Below are 22,597 nucleotides of genomic sequence, written 5' to 3' on the forward strand. Positions count from 1 at the left end.
AGGATTGATATTTTTAAAAGGTTAGTTACTATGTCTTCTTCAAAATCCATTTAAAGGGTTAAAGAGGTCATCTATTATCATATCCATAACCACTGTATCTTTTATGAGGATTCAAGTACTAAAATTATCCTAGAATTGTGTATTAATAGGCCTCTCTCCAGATCAGTTTGCTTCTGTTAATCTAATAATATATAAACTATATAATAATATATATAACTATGTAATACTATATATTACAGTATATAATACTATATAACTATATAATAATATATAAACCATAAAATATATAAACTATATGACCCTTGCCTTCCCCTCTCCCCCCAGGAAATACAGTAATTTAGCCAAGATCTAAAAGTACTCAGTTACCATTACTATTCTACCTCAGATTTCTTGTACATACTTTTTTCTCCTCCGAAATGATCTCTCACACAGATGTAAAATCAATTATCCTGTATTCCAGGTGCTCTATATCTTTTTATGGTTACATGAATTCTTTTTTAAAGAAACATAGTCTTAATAAATATCCCCTTACATGTGCACATATTACTGCATAGCCAGATAATGCTTATTTGTCATTATCCAGGGACCCATAGGGAGTAAGTACTCAAAAACTATTTGTTCCATTGAGCTCCCAAATCTCTTCCCAGGCTCTGTCTTCTCCCTTGACCTCAGATCCCACATGTAAAACTATCTGTCCCTGGGTCACTCTAAAATGTCCCAACTCACCCTCTCCCTTAACAAGCACCCCCTCCAGATTAAGCAACTTTTTTATTTTTTTAAAGATTTTATTTATTTGACACAGAGAGAGAGAGAGAGAGAGAGAGAGAGCGAGAGCACAAGCAGGGGGAGCAGCAAGCAGAGAGAGGGAGAGAAGTAGTCTTCCCACTGAGCAGGGAGCCCAGTTCAGGGCTTGATCCCATGCCTGAGCCAAAGGCAGCTGCTTAACCAACTGAGCCACCGAGGTGCCCCCAGATTAAGCAATTTCAAGGTCATCTATGACTCACCATCTTGATGCTATCAGTCTCAAAGTTCTGAAGCTTCTGCTTTGGAATGTTTCTTGTACTGGACCCTCCCTTCCAATTCTCATTGCCAGCACTGTCCTCCAGATCTTTAACCAATCATAGCTGGATTATTACACCTTTCCATCAAAGATGACAGGAAGGAAAACTACTAAACTTGACTCAGCACCTGGCATATAGGTACGTTTTTTGTGCTATCATATTTAACTCCCATTTAGTTACTATCATATTTAATTTCCATTTAGTTATGAATCAGGTATTATTTCCCTTTCATAGATAAGAAAACTGGAATTTTAAAAACCTGCCCACCATAACACAGATAGCAAAAACACAATCTGGGCTTCAACTGGGGTCTGTCTGACTCCAGATTCTTTTCAGTGCCACAAGCTACTCCTAATTTTCCTCCTTTTATGCCACAGCCATTCCCAGCATCTTGCTCTTTTTAAATTCTGCTTTTACTCTCACAGGCCTCTTAAACAACCACAAACAAACTAGAATCCTCCGATTGACCTTCAAGGATGCTGAGCAGCCAACCTTGTTTTCCTTGCCCCTCAGATTCATTTCTCACTGTCCTATAAACACATTATCCTGCTTATTTCTATACTGTCAAGGGTATTCCTATACAGTCAAGGGTATTTTTGGAAAAAAGTAGTAAGGTGCTTTTCTCTTTGGTCTTTCCAAATATAGTACCTTTGCCCTGGTTGACTCAGGACGCCTTGCCGTGGGGGTAGCTGGAGAGCTGTGGTAGGGGGACGGGCGAGTGGTTAGTTAGAGTTAGGTGGGTGTGTTTAAGGGAGAAGCAGAGAAGACAAAATCTAGAGGCATGCAAAGAGAAAGAGTAAGGTAATTTTCAGCTTTTTGTAGGAAAAATGGGATTTTGCAAGCAGAATCTAGGAAAGAGAGAAATAGTCTTGAGGAAAGATTCTCTCAGTTCCTTTATCTCTCTAATTAGTTCTGAAGGAACCTGATCATAGAATGTTCTCAATACCCAGACAAGACAGCTTCTGACTGCAAAGCCATGATGCTTCTTGTCCTAACAGAAGAAAGAAAAAATAGGAAAGTAAAAATTAAGATGTAGAGTCAAGAAAGCGAGGAACCACTGAGGGCAAGAGATCTGGGACAGCCCAGCTCAGTTAAGTAGGGAATGGTGTGGGATTTCTTAAGCCACCCTAAGTTCCCATGTGGTGTGGACCCTGTGCTGAGAGCCAGAGACCCTCCTCCCTGACTAGGGACACCACTGGTGCTGTAAGCTGGATTAGAGCTCAGGAGCTCCTGGAAGCTGAGCTCAAACCATATATGCCAAGGAGAATGTCTGGGTTATAACAAAGGCAAGTCAGCCAAGATCGAGTGTTTTTCACTGACAAGCAGCACCCAAGTAGACAATGAACCTCACCCAAAGACCAGAAGAATCAGAGGACAACAACTCTTTCTTTCTTCTAGGGAACACATAAATTCAGGCAGGCAGAGAGAGAGAGGAGGAGGAAGCAGGCTCCCTGCTGAGCAGAGAGCCCGATGCGGAACTCGATCCCAGGACCCTGAGATCATGACCTGAGCCGAAGGCTGAGGCTTAACCCACTGAGCCACGCAGGCGCCCCAGCAAGAGGCTATTTATTAAAAGGAAAATTTACTTTATAACATCAAATTAGGATCAATGAAATTGGCTTCACAGCGTCTCCCCAGAGTGCCCTGAAGTAGAGGTGTATATATGAACCATGAGGAGACTACGACCCCTTGTAGAGATTGGAGGGAAGAATCAGTAAGCAAAAGTTCCTTAGATAGGAACTCAAGGCACAAGGAGGCACTGTCCTAGGTGACCTCATCCCTGCATTAGTGTAGGGCAAGTCTCCCCTCCTGTTAACTCACATAACTGTTTAATTGCTCAATTAACATAATTGCTTAATTGATTGATTGTTTAATTTGCTTGTTGGATGAGAATAAGTGTCTGTTTAGCAAACAAACAGAAAAAAACCCCAAATTTAAAAAACGAATTTCAACCACGAAATGGACATTTGGTTCATTTTTTTTTCTCTCCTGATCAGCAGAAGGGAGGTTGAAGAGAAAGACCTATCACAGGGAAATTACAGAAGCAACACGTGGCTGCGCATCTAAGTTTTTCGTTTCTTGACCCTGCTACACCTGCCTCTGGGTAGTTCCTTTTGTTTCCATTCCTGGACCTACTGTTATTTCTGCCCAATTGACACTAAATCTATAGACAAAGAGACTCAGTCAGAATGGTAAGTCACTTCTTTAAGGTCATTAAAGGATAAAGACTTAGAAGAAGGAAGCGCAGAGATCCTTTCCCAGCTCTCTGTAGTCTACCATGCTGTCTCCAGGGAATAAGAAAAAATGAATAAAGTTTGCAGATAAAAATAAAGTTATTAAAATGTATGCTTAGTTTACGTTTTGGAACATCTGGGTTCTAGAAAGAGCAGCTTCAAAAACCTGCTCTTTGGATTGAATCACCATCTCTTTAGGACTCAGCCACAAATGAACATTATTAAAGAAGTCAAACCCTTTATTGACACGGAGAATTAGCCAACTACTCAATTCAGCTAGTAAGCTGGCAAACAGACTAATAACACCATCAGTGTGTGCCAAAGCCATGAGGGTAACACCTAAGTTGTTTTGACGAAGCTGTTCGCCCCACTGAAGAAGATGAACGTGCCAACCGGCCAGGATCCAGTCCGTCATTCTGTGAAGGGCAAGAGGAACAGAAGGAGCCACACAAGCTAAGTACTGTGAAAAGCACGAGGAGGTGGTGGGGGAAACGCATCAGAGAGCAACGGCCATGTTACAGTGTTGGGGGTGGTGATTACTGGAAGTGGCGATAAGGGGGGAGTGGTGGGAAGCAGCAGGTGCTGACAAAGGACAAGAAAGTCAGCGAAGGAAAGTCAAAAAACAGACAAACCTCATAGGCCCCCTGGCAAGCAGGCAGCTGTCAGTCAATGTGCTGTCTCTGGAGACGCCCGACATCTACAGGATCTGGCTTTTCTGTGAGCCTGCTCGCAGGGAGGGAGGGCGTCTCACAAACAGCCTCAGTGGTGTCATCAAAAACACATGTTTTGAAAATCTCTTACTATGTGTATTTGGAGATGGGAAGAAGTGGAGTGGGGGACACTCTGAACTTCAGTATATCCCCGAAGGGCATCAGCATGCAAGGCTAGAGGAAGGCAGCCCAATCTATTTAACTGCTTGGTGTATAGGGTACGGAGCTAGGGGGAGTCCCAGGTCCCATATTGCCTACTGCTAAGCTCACAGCTACCCACACCACACCAGCACAGCAGCAACCAAACCAACAAGATAAGGAGTTCCATGTAAGAAACAGGAAAGCACAGCTTTCATGTCTAAAGATTCTCATCCCACCAAAAAAAAAAAAAAAAAAAAAAGTTAGAGATTCCAGCACTTACAAGAAGTCTGGAGAGATATCTGGGTCTCCACAGTAATTAATTTCCTGACAGTTTCTGTTGGCCTGTGCTATATTCAGAATCCTCTAGGTATGAGTTTAATAAATCTATTAGACAATGCTAATTTGGGTTTATGCCGTAATCGCCAAATCAGAGAAAAGAGGCTGTTGTATATTTAAGGAGGAAAGCTCCGGTCTTCCCTCTTCAGCACTTTCCTGTCATCCCTCTCGAAAGCTCTTTGCCAGACCCCTCAGCAGCCAAAACCAGAAAAGCAAAAGGGCCACTTAACAGTGTGTTCCTTCCTCCACTGGGAGCAGAAGGGAGGGCCCCTAATCATTGCCTGCGTGACATGATAATACTTCTGAAACTCATGTACCTTCTAGAACTTAGATGTTTCTGCTTCCAGGAACTGTTTTGTGTCAATTCTGTTAAACTGACTGTTGCATTGCCTTTTTTTTTTTAAGTTTTTATTTATTTAACAGAGAGAGAGAGACAGCACAAGCAGGGGGAATGGGAGAGGGAGAAGCAGGCTCCCTACTGAGCAGGGAGCCTGATGTGGGACTCAATCCCAGGACCCTAGGATCATGACCTGAGCCGAGCCAAAAACTGAGCCACCCAGGCGCCCCTGTATTGCTTTTTAATTATCTGCTTTCATGCCTGGCTCTACAATGATACTGTAACACCTTAATGGCAGAGACCTCCTCCCTTTATCTCTATACAACTGGTTTTTAATATGGCGCTGATGCCTATCTACCTATTAGAGCCAGGGGTGCACAGATGCATGAGTGCTTAAATACAGAGAACAGACAAATTTCCCCTCTAGTTAAAGAAAACTTTTTGCTACATATGAATATGTGTGGAAATAGAGGCAGAGGGGAATTAGAATAATTCTTCTATAAAAGTCACAAATCATATAAATTAATAATCAGAAGTTAAAGTAATGTAAGCAGTTATTCTTCTTTCAAGGCAGATTTTTGCTTAATCACATTTAATTTTTAGTTACACCACAAAAAACTATCTGATGAATCCCACATCTCTTAATTTTGATATTAAAGTGATATTTAACAGAATATGGAGATAAATCTTAAAATTAAGAAGCTCTAATAATGAAGCTTATCTTCAAAAATAAACTCTTTCACAATACTTTCTAAAGCTAATGTTTATTATTTCAGGAATATTAAATGAATAATGAAACTAGAAGTCAAATATGAATTCAATGTGTAACTTAACAAGAATTGAGATAAAATAAACTCAATCATAAAATAAAAATCTTCTACTCACCCCAAAAAAGTCCATATTTGGCTACTAAAATATATTAGATGCTATTATATACATATTAAGGCCTTATATAATATACATATAAACTGATTATATATATGTACATATATATACTTTTAATACTATTAGAAGCAAAGGAATCTGGTTTTCTATCACTATCATCTACATCCTAAGTCAAAAGTCTTACTGTTTTTAAGATTTTATTTTTTTGACACAGAAAGAGAGAGATCACAAGTAGGCAGAGAGGCAGGCAGAGAGAGGGGGAAGCAGGCTTCCTGCTGAGCAGAGAGCCCGATGAGAGACTCTATTCCAGGACCCTGAGATCATGACCTGAGCCAAAGGCAGAGGCTCAACCCACTGAGCCACCCAGGTGCCCAGGTCTTACATTTTTAGATGCTTGTTCCTGTCTCATCACCCTGCAACCTACTTTTCAACAGAATCCCTATGTACCATTACTACTTGACAAAATATATTTAGAAAAACCAACTGCTATGAATATTAGCATCGTCATGCCCTTTCCTTAACAAGTCATATACTTGTGGACATTTAAATCTCTTTTTTTTTTAATTTTAAATTTTTTATTTTTTATAAACATATATTTTTATCCCCAGGGGTACAGGTCTGTGAATCACCAGGTTTACACACTTCACAGCACTCACCAAAGCACATACCCTCCCCAATGTCCATAATCCCACCCTCTTCTCCCAAACCCCCTCCCCCCAGCAACCCTCAGTTTGTTTTGTGAGATTAAGAGTCACTTATGGTTTGTCTCCCTCCCAATAAAAGATTTAAGACCAAATCCATACTATCAGCTATTATTTGAATAGTGAAAAGTAGGAAAGTTTACTTTTTAATCAGGGATTTCTTTTGTTTAAGTAACTGTAGACAGACATCCCTGGCCTAGATGCTAAATTAAAGACAAAACACTATACCAATCTTCATTATTCTCATAAAGTCACTGCTGAGCCCCTTATGCCCAAGTGTGAAGTTGGTCACCCATAGTTTACAACTCCAGATCTTCTATCTGGGGCCAGACTCTTATGTGCTCATCCTGCAAGGGCCGCTAACCTGGCTTCCATGCCAAACTTACACTGTGTGGTGTTGAGGGCAGCGTTGAGAAGGAAGACTGCTGGTCAAGGTAAGAGCCTCCCTCCTGAGGAGACTGCTCAGCGGCCATTCACTGTTCCTTATGCATGCTCTCTAGGGGGACAGTCTCAATCCTGAGCCAGGAAGTTTAAAGTATTCCTTCCTAGCAAGAGCCTGGGAGCCCAGTAAAAACAGGTTTCTTTCATGTCACATTTCCCATGGTGTTTTCTTGCTTAGTGTCAACTGAGGTAAGGGACTTTATGGGATATTGTAGGCAAAGGCAAAGCATAGTGGATAAGAATATTGGAGGGTGTAGGAGAGGGAAAGAGAGGAAGGGTGGGAGAGAGAGAGAGAGAGAGAGAGAGAGAGAGAGAGAGGAGATAAGCAATTGCTATCCCAGGACAGCAATGAAAAATTCCTAAAATTCTAAGCACATCATTAGATGATGCCCCAGTCCTGCGCCATGATTCTCTCACCACTTTGATGTTAAGAAAAGAGAAAACCATAAATGATATTTGGCAGGGGGTCAATTACGTTTTGAGATACTCTTTTCTCCTTTTTGTTTCCATCCTCAGTGCTCCCACTTAGCTTACGAACTTTCTCAAGTTGACCGGTCATCAGCAGTCAAATTGAAATGATGAATTAATTGGATCTCATAAGTGAATTAATACTAATTAGTAGTGTCCTGTGTTATTCCTCCTAGGAATAAATGCATTTTGTGAATTAGAGGTCCAACTTCAGCTTCCATTTATCAATTTGTAAAAGAAGAGACTGGACGAGATGCAATCCTTTGCAACTCAAGCGGTCTATTTTTTTTCCCCCAAAATATTTCCTACTAGTTAGATTTCGGAAGTGTGGTACTAAGATGACTTTAGGTGGGGGAGTTCAAATGACCCTCATATCACACTGTATAGCTTACTATCTACTCCGCTCACGCAATAAGATCAGTCATGATTAAGAATAGTTTTCCTTCTGCGGTCTTGGTCTGTTAATAATATAGTTTTCACTAGGGCTTAAATGAACATCTGAAGCATAATCGTAGGGATATTTGGTTTCAAGATGAAGGAATAAAGGCCTCTCTTAACTTTCCTCCTCTTCAAAATTATCCCCGCTAAACAGCAAGGAAAACAGAGGAAAAATAACGTAGATTTCATCTTCCATGAAACCAGAAGACATTTGTTGATATCTGTAACTACACAATATGTGAAGTTGGAAGAAAGGTAAATGATTTAGTAGAGACAAGGGAGGTCCAACTAGAGTGCCAGAGTGCCTGTAACAAGAAGCAAGTTGATCCACCCTGCTCAATGCCAGAAAAATCCCAGAAATTGAAGGCAAAAGAAATCCCAGAAAGTAGAGATGGGGCAAGAGCCAAAAATAAGGGACCTGGCTGAAAGTCTGTAGAAAGAGTAGGTAGACCTCTTTCTCCAGATCTCTACCCCACTGACAGATACCCTTGCCCCTATAAGAAAGATAGGATATGAAATCTCCAGAGAAACAGAAACACAGCTGCTCTGGTGGGGATACCAGACCCAAGAGAGGGCAGGTACTAAGATCTCTTCTCAGTTCCAGCATGAAATATTATATAAACACAAATTACTGCTTTTGTTATGACACATTTTTGGCAGTACTTCCTCTGAAGAAAAACTAAACAGAATCTTCCTTTCAAGAAGTCTTTCTCTTTTAAAGATAATACTGCTGAGAAATCTAATGACTATGTGTAAGTATATTAATACATAGAAGGATTGATTCTTCTTCCCACGAGTAGACTCATAAGCTCCTCTCTTGATTTATCAGGTATTTGCTAACTATGGGTCAATTCTTCTCGTTTCTTGAAACTGTTCTTTCTAGGCAGCTTTGCCTTAGTAACCACCTGCTCCTTCATCTTTTTCTGTGTCCTTTGCTTGCTACCCTTTCTCTGTACTCTCTAAACAACAACAAAAAGAATCATTCCTAAAGGGGAGTCTAGGGCTCTCCTTGTTTTTCTCTTTACATTCTTTCTTTGGATAATATCCTATACTCACATGACTCAGCAACTAGCTCCATCAGCCAGTGGATTCTCAAATTTTCCCAAGCTTTAAACTTGCATTCCCATCTTCCTGCTTGACACATCTAATCAGAATTATCTGAAAAATCAGATCCTCCTCTTTGTCTTTTCCTTTTCAACAATGACATCAATAATCTTAGTTATCGAGGTCAAAATCCCCAAGTCATCTCTGACCCTGCTTTCTCTCTCTCTCTCTCTCTTTAAGATTTTATTTATTTACTTGAGATAGAAAGTGAGAGAGAGAGAGAGAGAGAGAGGAAGGGATGGCATAGAGAGGGAGGGAAGAAGGAGAGGGAGAAGCTGGCACTCTGCTGAGCAAGGAGCTTGCCACGGGGCTCAGGGCTCGATCCCAGGACCCTGGGATCATGACCTGAGCAGAAGGCAGACGCTCAATGGCTCAATGGCTTACTCAATTAAGCCACCTAGGCACCCCCACTGCTTCCTCTTTAAACACCTCCTGGGCAGTTAAGTTGCATATTGCATTGATCCTATCTGTGTATTCACTCTTCCAATGTCTCTCCTTTCTACTCCACAGTACTACACTATTGCAGATCCTAATCTCAGCCTGAATGGCTTTAGTAGCCCCCTAATTTATTTATTTGCATTCTCTGAATTGCCATGTCAATCCATCCTACTGATCAAATTGATCCTACTGATCAAATTGCTGCTGCTCTGTAACCATTGATGGCTCCCTACTGTCTCCTCCTCACAAGATACTCCATATTAATGCCCAAACCAATAGATCCAGCTAAATCTCACTGGTCTCCTACACACATTCAATGTTCCAACCAAGCTCAATTAGTGTTCCTCAGACATACCTAGCATTTTGGGGGAAGGGCTTCAATTAATTTCCCACTCTGTCTCTGTCTCTGATCCTATCTTTTAGAGCCCATAAAGGTTTCCTTGATTTCTCCACGACCTTACCATAGTCTGTCACTCTTTACACTTGATCCTTCATAGCTCCACCCTTGTGTGTATGTTTTCATGGTACTCATTTTACTCTAATTTATAGCATAGTAGCTCATGCCCAGTTACATTTCCACCTCTCCCTCATGAGATTTTAAACTCCTTGACTGCAGAAAAGTTGCCATACTCATCTTCGGGGCTTGCTGTACCTAACTTGCACTTGCCACATGCAAATGCTTAAGAATTGTCTTTGAATCGCGTGAGAGCTGCCTTCAGATGCCTTTTGGAGTTTCATCAGATACATTTAATAACTAAAAACTTCAAGAATGAGGTAATCTTGCCAGTGACAGACTACTTGGCACAAAGTTTGCAAATAACTGGGAAAAGGAAAGTCTTGATTTGAATCAATGGTTGAATCAAGAGTTCTACCAAAGGATATTTTTTAAAAGTCTTGTTAGTGATATAGCAGATGACATTCTTTCTCCAAAGTCAGTCTGTTTAAAATTCCCAAGTGGAATACTGGAGCACAGAGCAGTGAAATGAGCAACAGGATTACCCTCAGGAATCTTTTTGGTAAAAGTGGGATTCTATCTTCAGCATCCTGGCTGAATTTAAAGCCAGCTATTCTAGTCTGATTCCTGAAAATGACCCTGGGTCTTTGAGAGACTGGTTATCCCGCCCCAATTCCATACCAGGCTTGTTGTGCTCACTCTCTGAGCTGTTAAACTGGGGCTATATTCTAAGTGAAGGTGGAATGAAGAGCTGACTTTTTTAAAAAGATTTTATTTATTTATTTGACAGACAGAGATCACAAGTAGGCAGAGAAACAGGCAGAGAAAGAGGAGGAAGCCGGCTCCCTGCTGAGTAGAGAGCTCGATGCAGGGCTGGATCCCAGGACCCGGGATCCTGATCTAAGCCCAAGGCAGGGGCTTTAACCCACTGAGCCACCCAGGCGCCCTGAAGAGCTGATTTTTGCTACAGATATCAAACTAGTGCCCGACGTTAGCAAATGACAGGACTCAAACATGAAGAGATTGCTGCCCTACCTCCCGAAGAAACGTTTATTAGTGTTTGTCTTCTGAACATGACCGGGTCTTCTCAACTACTTTACAAAGTAAATACACTAGGACATTTACTTGTTGAATTATGTAAAGCAGAAAACAGAAAAAATGTTCTGTTCTATTAGCAGGTAGACAAGTCTGCGATAGAATTTGCCTCAGTATTTTGTGTAGTTGACCTCAAACTCCAAAAGGCCAAGTGAGTAATCTCTGCTCCACCCTTTCTCAGGTAAGAGGGCTGCGGTGTCCCATTTAGTGTGGATTTATGGTAGCAGGGGGAAAAAATTAAATAATCAAGAAACTGAACTGGGTTATAAAAACCAAATTGGCAAAAGGAAAATAGGCAATGTCTTTAAACCTTAGAGAGGCTGGGAAGCATGCTGGCCGCGCTTTAATCCCTAAGGATATACCTTCCTTCCATTTCCTGGGACATTTCCACCCCAGGCTAATCTTAGGCAATAATTGAACCACATCGGGATGCGTCGCTCATTTTAAATGACAACCCTTCCCTAAGCTATCTGCTCCTAGCCGCTGATTTCCGTTTTTTAATAAGCAAATCCGGAAAGGCCAGGAGCGGGTTCTGAGCGGGCTGAGCCCTGCGAGATTAGGTCGGTCTGGAGGTCGCCCAGAGACCCGGGACCAGGGGTGTGGCAGCTCTAGAACAGCAGGGGGCGCTGCGTAACCTCGGTCCCTTCACCAAGAACCACTTACCCCGCCCAGACGGTAAGTACGGCCTGCTACGTCTGGCCCCAAGTTCTCTACCTAGGTCTGCGCGTTTTTCCTAAAAAAGACAGTAAACCTCGTGGCACGCCCAAGGTATGTGACAAGAAAAATAGCATGCACCCTATAAAACTAAGGGTTCTCTTTTAATCCTCTCTATGTCACGTAGCGGCGAAGGCTGGCTCCAAGATCTGGAAATTGAGAAAAGTTGCTCTTTCTCACACACTAAGGGTCGACCTCTACCTTCCTTTAAAAAGAAAACAGCTACTGACCCTGAGGCGCCTGGGAACTACAGCCAAAGTTACCACTGAACAGTTCAGTTCCCGCGCTGCCCCGCGCCCCTTCTCCCTTCGGGATCTGGCTTCAGTTTGCCCCCAACTGTGAACGGGCCATCGAGAAACAAGGCGACTGGGCAAACTTTCACCCACACAATGTATCGCACACCTTTCCTTCCCTTCTCCCCACTTCCCTGGCCCCGCTCGGCACCGCCGGGAGCGTCGCGGGGGAGACGCACGTTCCCAGCGCGGTTTCACGCAGGGGAGCTGGGGAGGAGGTCGAAGTTCGAGCACGCGCCTGGGTCCTTGGGCACCTTCTCATTCTCTGATTTCCTCGGGTAAGCTCAGGGTTCCTACGCCGAGGGGTCCCGGCCGCGGGGCAGCAGTGCGCGTGTAGGAGAGGACGTGTCTGCTTGCTGCAAAACGAGTCTGGCGTCCGTTGTGTGGGTCCGGGGCCGTTCCGTGCGCTTGAACCGGGACAGAGCCCCAGCCACGCCTTCAGCGGTCCCCAAGTCCCCACACAAAGCAGAACCAAGGGGACGAGCTCCCGACCGAGGTCTGCATCCCCAAGTCGCCCCGAACAGAACTGTCATGCCACGCCGGGCGACGTCTGGGGGTCCCTGGCACGTCGTGGGGCGGCCGGGAGCGCGCCATCCTGCCCCCCGCCCGGCACTGCCCTCCCGACGCGCGGGCCGCGGGCCGGCCGGGTACTCACATGTCCAGCCCGGGGGAGAAGGGCGGCGGGCAGTAGCCGCGCGGTTCCCGCGGGGAGGGCGCCGAGCGCGGCTCGAGCCCCCCGTTGACGCCCCTCCAGCCCCGCCGGCGGCGCTGCGGCTCCGAGCCTTCGTCCTCGCCCTCCTCCTCCTCTTCCTCCGGCGCGGGGAAGGTCACCCTCGCTTGCTCCTTGCACTTCCTGACCTTGGTGGACATCGCGCCCGCCGCGGTCCGAGCGTGGGGATGCCGGCCGCCCGCCGCCGCCGCCGCCGCCGGGTCTGTCCGCGGCGCCCCTTCCGCACCGCCGGCCGCTCCGGCAGCCCCGGGCAGCCCCGGGCGGGAGGGCAGCGGGAGAGAACGGCGCGGCCCGACACCGAGCGGTTAGAGGCGGGAAGCGAAGCCGAGTCGCCGCCGCCGCCGCCGCCCACCATGAAACCGTGGGAGCAGCCGCCGCGGCTGTGGCTGCGAGGAGGACGCCCGGGGCCGAGTGGGGCGCTGGTGCTGGGAAGGGCTCTCCCGCCCGGCGGCGGCGGCGCCGAAGCCTCCTCGGTGCGGGGCTCCCGTCTCCGACAGCATCACTTGCTAGGACACTACCGTTACTCAGGGTGAAGGACAGAGAGGGAGGGAGCGGGGCGGGGGGGGGGGCGGATAGAAGGAGGGGGACAATCAATTCCTTATCGGAGCGAGCTGGAGAGGAAATCAGACCAGCAGGTAGGGAGCGAGGCAATCAGAGAAACTTCCCTCCGTATTCTCCCATTTCTCTGCCGGAGGAGCTACACCCTTTTCCACTTAGAGATACAAGTTTCCTAAGAAAGGGAGAAGGAAATCGTCTGGCTTGCTCATTTTTCTGCATTCGTATTTACCCAATTCGACTCCAGATTTGTTTCAGCAAATATCACTTGGTCATTGTGTTACTCTAAGACTGAGTTAAAACCACAGAGGTTTAAGTACATTTCCTTGGGTGCCTTTGTACCCCAAGAACGATAATGTTTGAACATGCACATGCTTCAGGTTTTTTTTTTTTTAATAAGTCTTAAAACCATTTAACAAGATTTATATACATTCCAATATTTTCTAGCAAAATTTGAAGTCTCCTTTTTAAAGCTTCAATAGTAATAATAATAATTTTTTTTTCATTTTAAAAGTCAAAAGCAGTATTTCTTCTGGAAGAAAAGATTCGTGGAGTTTTAGTCAAAAGGAGTCTTAAGGATCAAAGAATTTATCTCTTGTTTTAGAAATAAGAAAACTGAGGCCTAGAAAGATAAAGTAAACTAGTCACAGAAGGCAGCTAGTGAGAAAACTCAGATTAGACTGAGTTAAGTGTATTTTCCAAGGCTTTCTATTGCCTCTATTGTCTCAAATACACAGTTTTCAATCAAGTCCAACTTGGAAGAGTCACGGAAATACCAGACATGCTATGATAAGATAAAATAAGATACTCATGTTCTAACTGTATCACTTACACTGTATTTTTTCAGGGAGCAGTTCTTCCTGAAATTAAATAAAACTTAAGTAAGGATATGTAGTAGCTCTGTTCAGTTCAGTTCTTTAAAATTAAATGAAATATTGTGTTTTATTAAGTCGATAACAAATCTGCATGTTTAAGAAAATGATATTTTTTGTACATCTGACACAGAAAATACAAGTAAATATTGTCTAGTGCTTTACACTTGGAAGCAACTTTTCCATATTAGTACATGCAGAAATGGAGGCGTTAAAATCTTCACAATATATGTTTCTAGACCCCTTTAATTCCACTTCGGAAATATCTCTAAAGCAAGACTGCTCTCTGCACCCCAATACCACTGCCTCAGTTCAGGCTCCCATCGACCTCCTGGCTCTCTGATTTTATGCAGCCTACCTCTCCCAATACCATTTCATTTTCCACACTATTAGACAGACCATGCTCAGAGCAAGTCTGATCGTGACTTTTTGCTATAAAAATCTCTGGTGGCTTTCCACTGCTTTCAGGTTAAGATCCAAATTTGGCATGCCCAGCCCTTAGTGGTCTGACCCTATTACTTCACTCTCTCCTCCCATCCTCCCTCATACACATTCTGACTCCAATTACCCTGAACTTCTCACTCATCACCTGACATTCTAGACACTTTCTCATTTCCTTGCCTTTGTCTCCAGGACTCCTGTCACTGAAATGTCTCTCTTCCCCTGTCCACCCTGCACACTTCTACTTTTTCCCCAAAGACTTCGGTTACATGTGGCTTCCAATCTGATCCCCTTTCTATATCTCAGTGAAGTTCTCACAGCCTGTGGCCCTTACCCGTGGCACTCTGTGCATACCACAGTCTTACCACTGGTCACATCATACTGAAATTAACTCTGTGCCTGTGTCCTCTTTAGACTGAATTCCTTGAGAATGGTCTGGGGTCTTAATTTCTTTGAGCCACTTGGGGGCTTATCTTTTGTTTTTGCCATTTAACCCAGTACATGATGTGCTGCAGAAGCTCAACAAATATTTGTTGAATTAATTTATGAAGTCTACAGCTTCTTTATAATTATGTTAAGTTCGTGAACTGCTTTCTTTTTTAAGATTTTATTTATTGAGAGAGAGTGCATGAGAGAGCATGAGGTGGGGAGAGAGGCAAAAGAGAAGGGAGAAGCAGACTCCCTGCAGAGTAGGGAGCCTGAGTACTCAGGGCAGGATCCCAGGACCCTGGGGCCCTGACCTGAGCCCAAGGCAGACACTTAACGGACAGAACCACCCAAGGGCCCCTTGAACTGCTCTTATTAGGCTCTGAATAGAAGCACTTTGGGAATGCTGGAGTTACCAGGATTTACTCTTTCACGCTGTATTAGTTTTGCTAGGGCTGCTATAACAAAGTATCACAGACTGGATGAAAAACAGAAACTCATTTTCTGACAGTTCTAGGGGCTAGAAGTCTGAGAGCAAGATGTTGGCAGGGTTGTTTTCCTCTGACAGATTCTAGGTGATCATCTTCTCCTGTGTCTTCACATGGTCTTCCTTCTGTGTCTGTGTCCTAATCTCTTAGAAGGGTATCAGTCATTTGGGTTAGGGCCTCTGACCTAATTTTTAACTTCAATGACCTCTTTAAAGACTCTATCTTCTAAGAGACATCCTGAGGTGTTAGGGAGTATGACTTCAACATATAAATTTCCAGGGGGTGGAGGGGGGCAGCTCAGTTCGGCTCATAACATAGACTAATTCTCCTGGTCTGAGAGAACTCTTTTCCCAGAGTCTGCTAACATTTTTCTTCTTAAGAAGTATGTCCCTGATATTTTGATCTCCCTGATATGAATAGTTTAAGAGGCAACATGGGGGGCTTGCAGGGTAGGGAAGGAAAAAATGAAACAAGATGGGATCAGGAAATAGACAAAACATAAGAGACTCTTAATCTCACAAAACAAACTGAGGGTTGCTGGAGGGAGGGGGTAGGGAAAGGGTGGTGGGGTTATGGACATTCAGGAGGGTATGTGCTCTGGTGAGTGCTGTGAAGTGTATAAATCTGGCAATTCACAGACCTGTACCCCTGGGGCTAATAATATATTATATGTTAATAAAAAATAAAAAATTTAAAAAAATAAAACAAAACAAAATAAAATTAAATTAATTTGTATTTAAAAAAACAAAAAACAAAAAAAAGTGTGGCCCTGAGACTGATGAAAACCCAGAGGAAAGGAAATCTGAAAGAAAGTAGTTTCTTGAAGAGAGAGGAAATATAGACTTCCCTGGCATAAGCCGGCTTTATCTTATTTCCTTCTTTTGTGAAAGAAGATCTATTACTGCATATGTGTTGTTCACTGTCTGTGTATTCACAAAATGAGTGTTCGCCTAACATACATTCAAAATCCATAACTCCTTTGGGAAAACTCATTATTCGATATTCAGAAAATCCAACTGTTGAAGTTTATTTTCAAGAAGAGATGACCACTGAGGCATAAATAAAGCATAACTTTTATGCTAAGTCCAAATAAAATAAAAATGATTTTTTAACCTGATAGCAGAAGATGATCTCCCAATTTCCTCCTAAATTTAAAAAAAAAATGCTTTATCTTCTTTTAAATCTATTTCACATACTGCAGAGGCCCCTGTTCTCTTTCTTTGTGTCTTTCTTTTCCTTTCTCCAGTGCTATCTATAACACACCTAATAAGAAGACTCTCTTAGGCACTAATTCTTGCACCCCAAGATGAAGGTTAGCAATTTTCTCAAGGGAGCAAGAGCATGGGAACAGGTATAATGTTCCAGATAGTGCACAATTTTTTTTTCTCCTTAAGAACAGAAGTTCTCTTACAAATAAATTTGCTTCGCTTTTTAAAAAAAGATTTTATTTTTTTAGAGCAGTTTTATGTTGGCAGAACAACTGATTAGAAGGTACAGAGATTTCCCATATACCCTATGCATATATGCATATACTCCCCCATTATCAATATCCCCCACCAAAGTGGCACATCTGTTAAAACTGATGAAGCTACATTGACGACACATCATTATCGCCCAGAGTCTGTAGTTTTCAATGGAGTTCACTTTTAGAGTTGTACATTCTTTGGGTTTGGACAAATTTAAAATGACATGTTTCCACCTTACGGAGGAGTTTCATTGCCCTAAAAATCTTCTGTGCTCTGCCTGTTCATCTCTTCTGCCTCCCAACCCCTGGCAACCACTGATCTCTTTATTGTTGCTATAGTTTTGCCTTTTCCAGAATGTCATAGAGTTGGAATCATACAGTATGTTGCCTTTTCAGATTGGCTTCTTTCACTTTGTAAGATTCATTTCAGTTTCCTTCATGTCCTTTAATAGCTTGAGAGCTCATTTCTTTCTTCTTCTTCTTTTTTTTATTAACATATAATGTATTATTTGTTTCAGGAGTACAGGTCTGTGATTCATCAGCCTTGCACAATGCACAGCGTTCACCATAGCACATACCCTCCCCAGTGTCCATCACCCAGCCACCCCATCCCTCCCACTCTCTTCCCTTCCAGAAACCCTCAGTTTGCTTCCTGAGATTAAGAGTCTCTTAAGGATTGCCTCCCTCTCTGGTTTCATCTTGTTTCATTTTTCTCTCCCTTCCCCTTTGATCCTCTGTCTTTTTTCTCAAATTCCTCGTATCAGTGAGATTGTATGATAATTGTCCCTCTCTGAGTCACTTATTTCGCTGAGCACAATACCCTCTAGTTCAATCCACATCGTTGTAAACGGAGAGCTCATTTCTTTTTAACACTGAATAATATTCCAGTGTCTGGATGTACCACAGTTTCTTTGTCTACTCACCTAATGAAGGAACTCTTCCTTGTTTCCAAGTTTGGGCAATTATAAATATAGCTGTTAGAAATCCATATGCAGGTTTTTGTGTGGACATACTTTGTCAATTTCTTTGGTAGATCCCAAGGAGCATGCTTGCTGGATCACATGGTAAAAGTATGTTTACTTTTATAAGAAACATCCAAACTCTCTTTCCAAATGGCTGTGTGGTTTTGCATTCCCACCTGAATGAATGAGAATTCCTGTTGCTCCACATCTTCTGTGATGTGATGTCAGTGTGCTGAATTTTGGCCATTCTGAAAGGCGTGTAGTGGTATCTCATGGTTTCAATTTGTATTTCCCTAACGACATAGGGTGCTGAACACCTTTTCATATGCTTGTTTGCCATCTGTATGTCTTCTTTGGCGAGGTATCTATTAAGATCTTCGGCCCTTTTTAAATCTGGTTGGTTGATGTCCTATTGTTGAGTTTTAAGGCCTTGTGTATTTTGGATAACACTTCTTAATCAGATGTGTCTTTTGTAAATACTTTCTCCCAGTCTGTGGCTTGTCATCTCATTCCTTTGATTCTTTGCTTTTTAAAGTAAACTGAAGTCTTTGACTTTCTTAGCAGCATAAACTAGTAAGGGGGGAACTGCTGCCTATAAGAAAAATTGAACCTAAAAAAGGAGGATCCCTAAACTTACAGTGTGGCAGTTAATACTCTAATGCCTTTTATACCGAATTTACAGTGTCCTGTTAACCATAGGTCACTAATGCTCATAGGTCTCTTCTAGACAGGAGGTTTCAGGTACTTTCCTGCCTTAAAACACTCGTTTGAAAATTTCTTCATGAGTCACAAGTTTGGAAGTCAAAATGTTCTTTATCACAGAAAGAAGTTGTAAGTGATGGTTATATTTCCTGGGCAGCTCACAAATGCCTAGTTAGCTTAAAGCTGGTTCAGTGACAGTTACCACCCCTGTACTGGCCCAGAGGCCTGGAATCAAACCCCACCTCATTGCTTACTGGTTCTGTGACATTGGGGTATATAGATACACACCCTGTAAGATATAATCATAGTACTTATTTCATAGGGCTGTTATAAAGAGGCTCATTGTTCATTGCACTTAAAACTTGGCCTGGCCCATGATGGGTACTGTGTAAGAATTAGCTACTATTGGCTCACTTTTGTGGACTATAGAATGAATGATGGAAATGGGAAGTCTGGGTCCTAAAGCAAGGACATACCTTGTCTGATTTCAATACATTCACTAAATGGTATAATTGTTGACTTCCTTGTCTGTCTCCCACATGGGACTGTAATGTCTTACCTGAGCTTGTCACAGCAGTGTAAGCATAAAACTGGAAGCATAGTGAGAGTTCAATAAATGGTAATGAGTAATGAATAGTAGCAGTGGCTGTTGCAACAACAGATACTCAATAAATATTTATGCATAGAAGATCCAGGAGTGAGGAGAAGGAGGAAAAGAATGTTCTTCCTCTGCTTTGAACATAGTGCCAACTTCAAGACTATCAGAATGGGTGCAGTTTCTCTTGGGCGTCTCCCTAGTCTTCCTCTCTCTATTCTTTCTCTCCCATCTTTTCCTACCTTATAGTGCCCAGCCGCCCTGCACTACAGATTCTGACATCATATTGTTTTCATTCTCCCTCAGTATTCTCTCTCTGGCCTGCTATGCCCCCAAACTGCTCCAAACGTCACAATTACCCTTCTTCTCCCCTACCAGTGAAAATTGCTCTTCCTTCATAGCCGCCAATCTCAGCTAACTTTTAAAGGATAAGTATCTTACACAGATTCACACTCGTGTGTGTAAAAACCCAAGAGTCCTTAACGCTCCAAGAGATTTACATTTTTCAGAACTGCAGTGATTATTCATTTATTTGTGTGTTGAAGTGAAATGAGAGGAGGGTGCTTTTGGGGAGGATGGAACATGCGGTTGGGAGCTACCAAATAGCCAGTCTTCTCTGGGGTAACTTTCCTACAGAGTTTTGGACTTTTCATTTTTCATCTTTCCACTACTAAAGTTACAGTACCCAACTGTTTTAAAATTGCCCCCATTCCTCTCCCCATCAGCATCTGCCCATAGTGTTGTTAAGAAAGACTCCCAGTTTTGGTGGGGAGAGTGGAAAATGGGCTAAGGGACGGAGCTAGGGATTTTATGTATAGTCTCAAGCTTGAGAAAATAGGGACAGAAATTTATTATTGTTCAATTCTCCACGGGTGCCCCACATTTCTGTACATCTTGCAAGCAGAGGCAATGGCTGCTTTTGTTCTGGAATATCTTTTCAAGGGTATTTGTATTGAAAACAGCCTTGGAAGACAGAGATACGGTCCCTCTATGGAGCAAAAAGCAGGTTCGTTTACTGTCCAGAATAACAAAGAGAATGTGAACAACGTTCACACGGACTTACTTATCGTTACAAAAGATTCAGTTACCGAAGCTCAGAGTTCCTGTCTTGTAATGTACCCCATTGCCTGTGAAGGGATCATCTAGCTCTCTTCATGCCACTCTGTGGAAACTGAGACTCAGGGAACAGGCACAAATGCTGACACTCTGGCTCATGTTATTGCTGTGAGTAATGCACTGTCCTTTGTCTCTGGTCCGGGGGTTTTGTGCCTTCTGCCAGCATCCATGAAACTGTGTCAGCTTGTGAGCTTGGGAATAGTGTAAAATCTCAGATGCTTTATAATTCTTGACAACTATTATGTCTACAGATGAAAAAAATTCACAACTGTATCCTTCCAAGCCTGAACAGAAATCTCCAAGAGTAAATTAATTTCTTTTTTTTTTTTCCTTTTTCAGTTGAAATAGAGTTGACACACATTGTTATATTAGTTTCAGGTGTATAACGTAGTGATTCAACAGGTTAATATGTTATGCTCTTCTCCCCACAATCCAAGAGTAAATTAGATTCTTAAGGGAATTGTAATAACTTTCCCATGGAACTAAATGCATTATTAATTAATTTTTCTATGCCAGTTATTTTACATATTTGCTAATATGATTTTTTTATGTGAAACTAGTACCAGTGGAAATCAATGTTCTCTGCTAATAAGATGCAGACTTTATACATGCTTACAGTTTTGTATCAACAATCTGAGGAGTGGCTTGATGCCAGCACTGCCCCTTGAGGCTCTGAGTGCTGTTGTGTTTAGAGGCTGGGGGGAAAGGGAAGATGCATGTTTAGTTTTCATTTCCTTGACCTCTGTCTGTGTGTACATAGAGAAATCAAATCTGTATAGCCTCTATTTTTTTTTAATTTTATTTATTTATTTGACAGAGATCACAAGTATGCAGAGAGACAGGCAGAGAGAGAGGAAAGGAAGCAGGCTCCTTGCTAAGTAGAGAGCCCAATGCGGGGCTCGATCCCAGGACTCTGGGATCATGACCTGAGCTGAAAGCAGAGGCCTTAACTCACTGAGCCACCCAGGTGCCCCTCTATTTTTGGCAAGGATAAGAACAACTCTACTCCATGCTAATCCTGATGATCCTTGCCCACCTCCTTCCAAAACCTATTTAAAAAAAATTTTTTTAAAGATTTTACTTGCTTATTTGAGAGAGAGAAAGAAAACACAAACAAGGGGAGCAGCAGGCAGAGGGAGAAGCAGGCTTCCCGCTGAGCAAGGAGCCTGATGCAGGACTTGATCCCAGAACTCTGGGATCATGACCTGCGCTGAAAGCAGATGCTTAACTGACTGAGCCACCCAGGTGCCCTCCAAAATCTATTTAAAGACATGTTCCTCAAAATTATATTTGTCTTTCCTTGTCGGAGAATAGAAATACTGATTACTTACAAATGGAAAACTGGCAAAAATGTGTCCTATAAGTCACCTGTCAGAAAGGGAGTTTGAAAAAATAAGAGAAATTCAATCTTTCCAGTCATAGTATTTATACCTTTAGTGAAATGAGCTAATTCATTTATTATTTATATTATTCCTGTGCAGGGTGAATTCTTAGGACAAATTAAAAATGGTCATAAAAACTAAAGTATATTTTTCTTTCCTTTACTTGCTCACATAGCCCTTCTGTCAAATTTATTCTGTGCAACACACATGTCTCTTAAGAGGTTGCAAATGAAATCATGTTCTAAGGTCTACGTTGTTCAGTAATAGACTTAGGGTAAAGAGGCTGGTATCCATATTACCAGCTCACTGTCCTTTGTTGCATTTAAAAGTACAAGGATCTACTTACCCCCAATAGATGAAAGGAGACCTGACTTGCTGACACCTCAAGTCTGAGCAGATAGGGATTTAGGGAGGGGAAAGTGGGCCCCGCTTAGACATTCTGAATATATAAAAGACAGTGTTTCCCCATTACTTTAAGTCATGCCCTTCCCAGCCCCCAACTTCCTATCCCTCATCTTCAAATAAAATTTCTCTATCCCGTAACTCTTAACTTTAGACAAATGTGTTAAGAGAAAGTAAAAGGAAAGAGAAATAGGAGAAAAGTCAAAGTTTTCTGCTTCTCCATATATTCTTCTGGAATAAATTATCTTGAAAATGAAATTCCCATATATACGATGCTCAATTGTCTCATTTTAATGCAAATTTTGACTAAAAATTAAAATTACAAGATATTCACACAGCAACATAAAATAGTTATCTCAATTAATACATTTGTTATGATATTATAATCATTATAATGTTTTTAAGGATTTTAAGGGTAAAGGAAAGGGAAGGGAGTACATTGTCTAGAAAATCATGAACTATGTGAGTTTGAAATGTATCTTAAAGGACATCTGGTATGGTCATCTCATAATGCTTGAATCCTTCCATACTGTCCGGGCTAAGTGTACATACATACACATTGGTGTCTTTATCATATAAATAGATTTTTAAAAATGTGATTCCCTTACCTC

At 42.3% G+C, this 22,597-nt stretch overlaps 1 protein-coding gene and 1 long non-coding RNA gene across 5 annotated transcripts in view; one reads left to right on the top strand and one right to left on the bottom strand.

Annotated features, from left to right (window-relative positions):
* TRPC3 (transient receptor potential cation channel subfamily C member 3) overlaps positions 1–12,813 on the bottom strand; it is a 71,760-nt gene extending 58,947 nt beyond the window's left edge. For all 4 annotated transcript variants that reach the window (XM_032333324.1, XM_032333323.1, XM_032333322.1 and 1 more), the window contains exon 1: positions 12,506–12,813. In XM_032333324.1, coding sequence (XP_032189215.1) covers positions 12,506–12,720 — 215 coding nt within the window. In that variant the 5' untranslated portion in view covers positions 12,721–12,813. The remainder of the gene's footprint in view (positions 1–12,505) is intronic.
* Positions 11,540–22,597, top strand: part of LOC116584671 — a 28,122-nt gene continuing 17,064 nt past the window's right edge. The window contains exon 1 of the long non-coding RNA XR_004283280.1: positions 11,540–12,128. This is a non-coding gene — a long non-coding RNA (uncharacterized LOC116584671). The remainder of the gene's footprint in view (positions 12,129–22,597) is intronic.

This window comes from Mustela erminea, chromosome 2 (assembly GCF_009829155.1).
Source record: "Mustela erminea isolate mMusErm1 chromosome 2, mMusErm1.Pri, whole genome shotgun sequence".
NCBI classification, from domain to species: domain Eukaryota; kingdom Metazoa; phylum Chordata; class Mammalia; order Carnivora; family Mustelidae; genus Mustela; species Mustela erminea.